At 37.7% G+C, this 8,822-nt stretch overlaps 1 protein-coding gene across 1 annotated transcript in view; it reads right to left on the minus strand.

Annotated features, from left to right (window-relative positions):
• Window positions 1-431: 431 nt before the first annotated feature.
• Window positions 432-8,822, minus strand: part of melk (maternal embryonic leucine zipper kinase) — an 8,681-nt gene continuing 290 nt past the window's right edge. Inside the window, exons 2-18 of the mRNA XM_024290245.2 lie at window positions 8,547-8,646; window positions 8,387-8,472; window positions 7,148-7,264; window positions 6,914-7,057; window positions 6,754-6,822; window positions 6,522-6,614; window positions 5,668-5,766; window positions 5,506-5,574; window positions 5,221-5,319; window positions 4,900-4,986; window positions 4,692-4,817; window positions 4,413-4,574; window positions 3,895-4,147; window positions 1,685-1,778; window positions 1,431-1,587; window positions 1,176-1,279; window positions 432-1,096 (exon numbers count right to left, since the gene is read on the minus strand). Of these exons, the coding sequence (XP_024146013.1) occupies window positions 919-1,096; window positions 1,176-1,279; window positions 1,431-1,587; window positions 1,685-1,778; window positions 3,895-4,147; window positions 4,413-4,574; window positions 4,692-4,817; window positions 4,900-4,986; window positions 5,221-5,319; window positions 5,506-5,574; window positions 5,668-5,766; window positions 6,522-6,614; window positions 6,754-6,822; window positions 6,914-7,057; window positions 7,148-7,264; window positions 8,387-8,472; window positions 8,547-8,625 (2,016 nt within the window). The 5' untranslated portion in view covers window positions 8,626-8,646 and the 3' untranslated portion in view covers window positions 432-918. The remainder of the gene's footprint in view (window positions 1,097-1,175; window positions 1,280-1,430; window positions 1,588-1,684; window positions 1,779-3,894; window positions 4,148-4,412; window positions 4,575-4,691; window positions 4,818-4,899; window positions 4,987-5,220; window positions 5,320-5,505; window positions 5,575-5,667; window positions 5,767-6,521; window positions 6,615-6,753; window positions 6,823-6,913; window positions 7,058-7,147; window positions 7,265-8,386; window positions 8,473-8,546; window positions 8,647-8,822) is intronic.

Genomic DNA, 8,822 nt, shown 5'->3' on the forward strand with positions numbered 1-8,822 from the left:
TTTAAAGTTAAAAAATACTATATTATATCTCCCATTAAAATAATATCAGAGCCTTTATTTCTTTATCTGAATTCTTCCTGCTTTAACACATCAAACAACACAATGCCAATCACTCAACAAGACCTTTTGGTTTGAAAATTCAATGCAGTTTATTAATCTGTGCTACTTTAGTAGGGTTTATAATTGGCAAAAAAAGAGAAAAAAATCTATCCAAATATCTAACTTTAATTTTATATTTTTTTATTCTCAGGTTGAAACATTACACTTAACATTAAAAAAATGTAAAAGATCTAACAAGCAGGTGAAAAATGAATGAAGTGGGAAATGTAGACATCTAATATTCTTAACATTTTATAGGCTGAGACTGTCAGTAAGTCATCTTTAACCAAATGCTTAAAAGGGGGCAGAAAAAAAAAGTTAATTCAACAATCTGTCTAATAAAAGTTGAAATCTTTTATTTTGTTAATTTACAAGATTAGTTAAAAGCTCACAGACAAACAGAGAGAGAAACATTAAAAATACTTCACATAACCGTGTCAAAGATCATTACAGAGCTGTAAACACATAAATAAAAGACAAAGCGAAGACAGTAAATCAGCGGTACTCTGTGTTTTTGTTCAACAGTCAGGTGTTGCACCTTAAGGGCTGAATTTCATCAAGACATAAAACAGTAAACAGCAGCCGAGAGGTTCAGCTGAAATTGTGCTGCTCTATTTCAAACACAGCAGGCATGTTTGTATAATAGTTGGCAAAGGAAATGAAAAAAAAGGCATTTTACTTTGACGCTTAAATTCCCTAACCCACAAGCGAATTGTAACGTATATCTATAGACTTTGAGAAATGTTTCCGTAGTATTAGTGAACGTCTGTGGACGCGTACTCTGAACACACTCACGGGCGTATTCAGACTCGGCATTCTTTAAATACTGGACGTGGAGAGGATATCCTCAACTAGATGCTTGTAGACCCAAGCATCTCCTTTCAGCCGTTGGCGGCGTACGCCAACGACTTCCAGCCTCTGCAGGAGGCACACCTCCAGCTCGAACGCCATGGTCACCTTTCCAAAGTCCCCCCAGGTCTGACACTTCAGGGTATAGCTAAAAACGAGAACATTTTTTGATTAGTATTTTATAAAATGATGAACAGTTTGGCAGCAAGGACAGAAGAGCTTCTCACCCTTTCTGTGTGTAGTCAACGTTTTTCTCTGGCAGGATGGAGAGGATCTGGTTTAAGACCTGGTCTGGGTTGGTTTGGCTGGTCAGAGTCACGTTATACTGAGCCTGGAAGAACCGGAATTTATCAAGTTCAGAATTAATTCAAACTAATCTTAAAAAATATAAAATAAAAGAAATTGTGATAATATTTTTGAATTAAAAAAAAAAAACAAACTGGATCCATTGTGTAAGTGGATCCATTATTACGTATGAGTACCTTAATCTTCCGTGGACCGTCCCGGAGGGTTTTTCTTTTACTCGGGGTGAGCATTGTGATCACCTTATCCAGCCCTCTCTCCAAAGAACCAAACATCTTCCCTGCTCGCTTTTTCTTCCCACTATCCCCTGTGACAGCCATGTCCAGCGACCTTGACCTAGAGAGAATAAGCATCAGAAAACTGTAAATATTCACTATATTCACTAATCACAATGGTTGATATCAGTTTCCTGTCTTTACTCTTGTCTGCTCACCTTCGCTCTGGACTAAAAGCTAAAATTTCTATTTTTTCTGTTTCGTTGTTTTCTACTGTCTTCTTTTTATGCTCCTTGGATGCACTGTCACCACCTATTATAAAAAAACACAACAAAGTTACTCACTCTCATGGGACAGTGCTGTTAATCAGTGAGACTGAACTGCACAAAGTCATGGTTTAACTAAAGCAATTGTTTTGAGTAAAAGTTTAAAATGCAAAAAATTCCTGTGACATACACTCAATGTGAAAAACAAAAATCTGTTCATTGCACTGAGAATTTCAAATATTTAATCAGAACTAAAAGGAAAACAAACAGGTTTTTTTGCTACATACCGCCAATCTAGAAAGAGTAAAAAATGAATATTTTAACCCAAGATATAAAGTGTTCATGAAGACAGTTTAGAAATCTAACTAAAACTATATTACATCGTATATAAATATGGTTCTGATGCTGCAAAAAATTCATTCAAAAGTTTATACGTATAACAATGGAAGCATTTTAAAGGTTATTTATAATGTAGAAAACCTCTGAATTGTGGTAAAATTATCCATCAAAGACCCACTCTGGTTTTTGTGGCATTTTTCTAAACATTGAGGACATATATAAACACAATTGTAATAGAACTGGACTGAGAGTGGCTCCTCCCCACCCAAACAGGAAGTTGCTGCTGGCTCCAAGAAGCCAAAATCCCATCGACCTCAACAGAAAAATAAACAGCTATTACTCACTCAGTCATATTATTTCTTGCTAATCCCTTTTTTTTTAAATTATATTTTTATAGCAAGTTATTCAAGTTTTAAACAGACTAATCAAATGCTTCAGTAAAAGCATGTGATGTCTGCGGGCCCCCACCTTGAAGGTTTGACAGATTCTCCTGAGCCACTTTTAGTGGAAGCAGTGTGGACTTCCAACAAGCTTACTCCTGTTTTTCATAAAAATATTGACTCAGACTGTCGTCTGGCTCCAACTTAGCATCCATTTTGCAAAAAAATGGTGACTGAATTGGCTTCATTTCGCTGGAGCCAGAAGTAGGGCATTTTCTATGGGCGACATCACACCCGCTCTGTCCAGTTCTTATATACAGTTGTTCAGTGTCAACAGTCCCGCCCACAATTCAGAGGTGAATATCTAAAGACCTCCTCTGCAGAAACTATGTCCCAGACAACAACAAAAGCTTTTAGATTTTGGCTAAAGTCAGCTTAATCCTAACTAACTTTGAAAATAGATCAAAAGATGATTGGAAAGTGTCTTTAATTCTATGTCTCACTCATAGAAGCAGACAAAGACATCAGAGAATCCCAAACTTCTAGACCAGCAAGAGGTCAAATGTGATGTCTTTTTGCTTTAATGCGAGCAACTGACTGGCGTTGACTTTGGATTCGAACCCAAAAGACAAAATTACATACACAGACACTATATGTGTGTGCACACAGTCACACACAAGACTGAGAGCTGGGCTTAAGTGGCAAGAGAACACATGTCACTACAGCCCAAGTGGGACAGTGACCAAAGGAAGGCGACAGCTACACCTGTCAAAGCACACGCCAGGGGACACACATACACAGCCCAGTCGGAGTGTGTGTGTGTAAGAGTGTGGACAAGGTTGTCACAGTCAGCATGTTTACTCCAAACTGCAGCTCAAACACAGGAAGCTGCAGAACACTAAGGCAGCCTCCTCTGGTTTATCAGGAGCAGCAGCCAGTTAGCAAACAGTTTCAACAGGAAACTAATGAGGCTGGACATCTGAACAGAAAAGGCACGATGACAAATAATTAAGACTTTAATCATTCTCCATTCATATTAGTGCCCTTCATTTAGAGATAAGTGAATAGAATTAGCAGCCCGATAATCGCCTCACCTTTGAGTTGGACAGTAATAAGGGTGCGCGTGTCCATTTTCAGTGGCGTAATGACAGATAAATCATTGAAATATGAGTGGCTTTGGGAGAAAAACTGGCCCAATAAATGAGTTTATTACTGGAAGACAATTTACTTGCAAATGTGCAGCATGTGGCTGTGGCACTCGTGATTAGGAGGAAACTATGAGGCCAAAACAGCAAAAATGAAAGAGGGAACTTTGGAGTCAATTAAATGATGTTAATTTAACAGTATTTTTCAATCCTTTCTTTTGAGGAACAAACTTGTTAGAATGAAACGAAGGGAAAAAAAATAAAAAAATTCTCAAAATAGAGCAGAAACTCATCTTACCTCTCGGCGTATTTGGTTTGTTGGCGCTGACGTTCTGATTGGGTGTTGTTAACACATTCTTGATGGAGCGTGGGTTTCTCTTACTGGGCACAGGGGTGCGGGGGGGAGGCAGCGCAAACATTTCTGCTTCTTTGTCCTCGGCAACATTCTCCTTGTTCTCACTTTTTTGCTCTTGATCTCTTTGCCTCCTCCTCCCCCTCTCCTCCATCGGGCTCCGAATACATCTTTTTTCCGCCGATGGTGATACTAATCTCTTCAGAAACAAAGAAGAAACATTTTTAATTTTGATGAATTGATTTTCCTAAATAGTCTTAAATATAAAAGTTAATGTTATAGGAAATGTGTACCTATTTCTTATCTTTAATTGTTACTTGGCTGCTGCTCTTTCAGATGTTTAAATATATAAAATACTTCAGCATGAAAAGAATAAATCTAATTTTTTTTAATTCTGTCATCGTCTTCTCTCAATCTTTCTATTATTGTCATGTTTGGAGATTTTCCTCTACTCATCCACATACCTTATCTCTGATTGTGATTCTTTCTGCTTGACCTTTAACCCCGTGAGGTATGTACTGTGGGACCGAACCCCACGGACAGTCATCAATGTAGTCTGAACGCAAGTCCAAAGACCCGATAATCACCATGTCGTCATCCTCAACAAAGTGAAGGCCCTCTCCAATCTGAAAGGAACAGACAAAACTCAGAGTGAGAAAAATATGTTTGTTGGTATAAAACCCAGCATTTGACAGTCCAGAAAGTGGACAGAAAGCTTGAGGAGATGTATCCGGGCTCCTGACCTGCAGTTCTCTGTGCAGAGGAGAGTCCTCACACGCCGCTGGTTCACGACGCAGACGGACAGGCTTTCCTCCCCGCTTCTTTGACAGCAGCAGCAGGTACGTGGCTGTGGTCTGGTCATACTTCCACTAAGAAAGTCATTGGTTTTTAAAAACCAAAGTGATCAAACCCTAAGAACATTCTGAAAATAATGACACTCAGTTCACACACCTCCTTCACCAGCGCAGCAGTGCTCTCTCTTGACCTCTTCATGTAGACTGCCATCTCAGTGATGCAGTCTTCGTCTATGTGGCCAAGCTTTGGAGGTAAAAACACAAGGTAACACACTCTTTATAAATATGGTACGATAACATCCAAATAATATAATGTATGTATTTTAAAAAATAAGAAAAATTGACCAAATGGGACAAAAGTTAAAAACCAAAAAGAAACATTATGTAACAGAAGAGGTTGGTGACGAGGCCTTTTAACAAAAAGCATGTTGTAATTGCACCGCTTGAGTTTGTATCCTTATTTTCAGAGGGTTTGTACCGGCTGCTTGCTGAACCACTCGACAGGACTATTATAGTCCTTCATCACCCAGGGATGGTTCAACAGCTGTTTGACAGTGAGGCGCCGCTTGGGGTCCACCTGCAGGACACACACAGGAACTACAGTCAAAAATCACATCATCTGACCATTTAAAATGTCTGTAAAAGTCAGGAATTTAGTCTTCATTTGGCACTGGTGAACGTATTTAACTTGGAAAATGCTAGAGTGCTTAAATTATGATTCCTCTAAAAAAATAAATAAATTTAAAAAAAGAGAAATACACACCTGCATCATCTGGTTAAGGAGGAGGATGCTACCTGGAGACAGCCAGGCTGGATTATCATATTTACCTCTCTAAGGGGATAAAATAAATATGAGAAAAAAATAAAAAAAAAACAAAAATCTGCCAATTGTGCTTACTAGAAATAAACTCAAAGGTGCTCTTACTGTAATCTTTCGATACAGAACCATGCAGTTGTCGTCATCAAAAGGTAGGTATCCACACAGCAGAGCAAACAGCAGAACTCCCATGCTCCACACATCAGCCTAAACGTTACACAAATCAGCAGCGTTTCAAATGAAGTGTTGATTGTTAAATATGGTCATAAAAGCAGAACTATAAAACTAAATTATTTTTAAACATTATTACTGAGTGCCAGGAATAACCCTCGTGCTATCTTTTGGGGTCTGAGTGACCCCACCCTTACATTAAAGTGTTATTCCCCCACGACAATGGACAGGATTTCATGTCTACCATGGACACCAGTGAAAATCAAAAGTCATTGGGTTCCAGATGACCCTAAACACGAGTTCTCAGAGTTCTTTTAATCCATTTTAAAAGCATTCCCAGAGATTTTTTAATTATTATTATGCCATATTTAGCCTAAACCAACAACCTGTGTTGTTGTCTTGGACGCTGTTTCTGCAGAGCAGCATTTTCATTCAACTCAATTTCATAAGAAATTTGTCTCCAATTTGTGGGCAGGACTGCTGGCATGGAGCAACTCCGCCCCCCTTCCCCTCCCTGTTGTTGAGCCCTCAGCCAAGAGAGCTTGTGGCTCACCCACCATATTTTCTACATACCAAAAAACTTTTTTTTGTCTGCTCCTGATTTACATATATTTGAATAAAACATTTGCTCAGAAATGCAATTTGGAGATTCATTTTCTTTATTTATGCCCTCAATCATGACAAAAGTGCAACAAGAACATGTTAAAAATACCCAAAACACATTTTTTATTGAATTTTAAAGGAGCCTCTGAATTTCCAAATTACGTATACAAACAGCTTTCCCATCTTACCTCTGATCCAATATATGCTTTTCCCTGAATGAGCTCAGGAGCAGCATATGCAGGGCTGCCACAGCACGTCATCAGCTCATAGCTCAATCCTCCCTGAAACAAAAGCAGCTCCATGAAAATCAGATTTCTACAAAACAGTTAATTTGATAAATATTCATACTTTTAATGTAATAAAGTGTTCACATTGCAATTATATTCTACACACAGTAGGTGAAGAAACATGGAGAGATACCTTGGGTTTGGCACACAAGCCAAAGTCTATTAGCTTCAAGTTTTGGTCTTCATCAATTAAAAGGTTTTCCTGAAACAAAAAAAAATAAAATTTAAACCTAAATTAATCTTTCATCTCATTCGGTTTTCTCAAACATGCATGTAACAACCCTTCTTTGTACCGGTTTTAGGTCTCTGTGAGCATATCCTTGGCTGTGGACGTAGGCCAGGGCGGAAACAATTTGCCTGAAAAAGACTCTGGTCTCTTCCTCTGGCAGTCGATCCTTTGCAATGATATAATCAAACAGCTCTCCACCGGGGCAGTACTGACAGACAGAATGGAAGTAAGAAATCAAAATTAAAATGCAACATCCCAGATGAGATCACACACACACATCAAACTGGATGTCCTTTACCTCAAGCACCATGAAGATCTGCGAGGAGGTTTCGATGACGTGATAAAGTCGACAGATATGCTGATGACTCAGGTTCTTCATGGCCTCGATCTCCAACTTCACGCGAGGCAGGTCATCCTATGAAACAATAATATACATGCATACAATTTTTAGAAACTTTAATCATTTTTTAAGAATTACATGAAAAGTTTATATTAGAAAATATTTTTGACTAATAAAACACAACAATCTAATTTCTATTAGTCAATTATGAAAACTTTTTGTTTGATTTAGGAGTTTTCTCTTTGAACGAGGTGTCTTCCTTCAGTCAGAGCCATAGACTGTAAAAATTATTGTTTGTTATTTTATATACAGTCTATGGTCAGAGCCTGAAACACCCTCGGTGGTGGAAAAGGCACTTTCGCAGATCTTTCCTCTCATCAGCAATTAGTCTCCACAATGCCACATATACACTTGTTATTTTTAGATTATTTATGATCTGCTGCTCTTTATAGAGCTATGGTAACATATCAATTTCTCTGTTGTGGGATGTTGGTGAAGGTTATTCATCCAGGTTGTGTTGTCTTGAAGTTGAGTCATGGCAAATGCACTTAGAATCATGAAACGTTTTGTTGTTCATCTAAATGGCTTCATCAGTCTGTTGTGGGATCAATTAAAGATCCTATTTTAGAGCTGCAAGAACAAATAATGGAAATGTTGAGTTTCAATTTTGCCAAATGTGGTGCTATACCAGCTAAACTTTGCAATTTTCTCTAGTCTTTAAAAAACACACACACAATTTCAGAAGTCTGACTTGTTTTCAAGTAACTTTGCACGTTGAATACTTTATTTTGCCTTTTTTTTAAGAGTAAAAGGTTGCTTGTGACCCTTTAACATCCTTTAACGCTCTAACTTTACATACCACACACAACCTGAAACTAGTATGACATCACTGACTTTCATATGTAAAAATCAAAAAAATGCATTTGTAAGTATTGTTTTAGTTTTTTTTTAATAGTTTACTCATTTGGACTGAAATGTTATTTATTGTTCATTTAAGATTAGCTGTTTAAAAAGCTTGTATGCATTATAAACTTTTTTTAAGTACATTTTGACTTTTTTTTTTTTTAATTAATGTAACATTCTAAAAGATACAACAGTGTTGAGGTCTGAGGCAAATGTCTATTACACCCAAGGAGATTATTGCAATTTAATTATGTGTTTTCTTGAATTACTTTTAATACTTCTTTTTTAACCTACCCCAAGATCCTTCTTGTTCATTATTTTGATGGCAACCTTCTCCCCCGTTAGAATATGCCGACCCAGCTTGACTTTGGCAAAGCCACCTGAAAAATAAACAGGCATTTAAACACTACATCAAAAACTGCGGGTATAATGCAAATCAAATACACGACATTACCTGAGCCGATGGTTTCATACACCTCATAATGTTTCTCCAGTTCTGCTGCTCCACGGAGCTCCGTCCTTTCCACGGGCATTGTCCCTGTGTCCGTGTGCCCCTAAAATCAATCGACGTTGTGTAATAAAAAAAGAAGAAATTTAAAATGGAAAAATAAGTTCAAATCTGATGCTATCAGTGTATATAATTAGCTAACGGTTCAACTAGCTAGCTAAAGTGTAAGGACTTCTTATATTGAAACGAAAAAAAGCGTTTAAATGTTTTTTTTTTCTCAAG

The sequence above is a fragment of the Oryzias melastigma genome, linkage group LG1 (genome assembly GCF_002922805.2).
Source record: "Oryzias melastigma strain HK-1 linkage group LG1, ASM292280v2, whole genome shotgun sequence".
Lineage (NCBI taxonomy): Eukaryota > Metazoa > Chordata > Actinopteri > Beloniformes > Adrianichthyidae > Oryzias > Oryzias melastigma.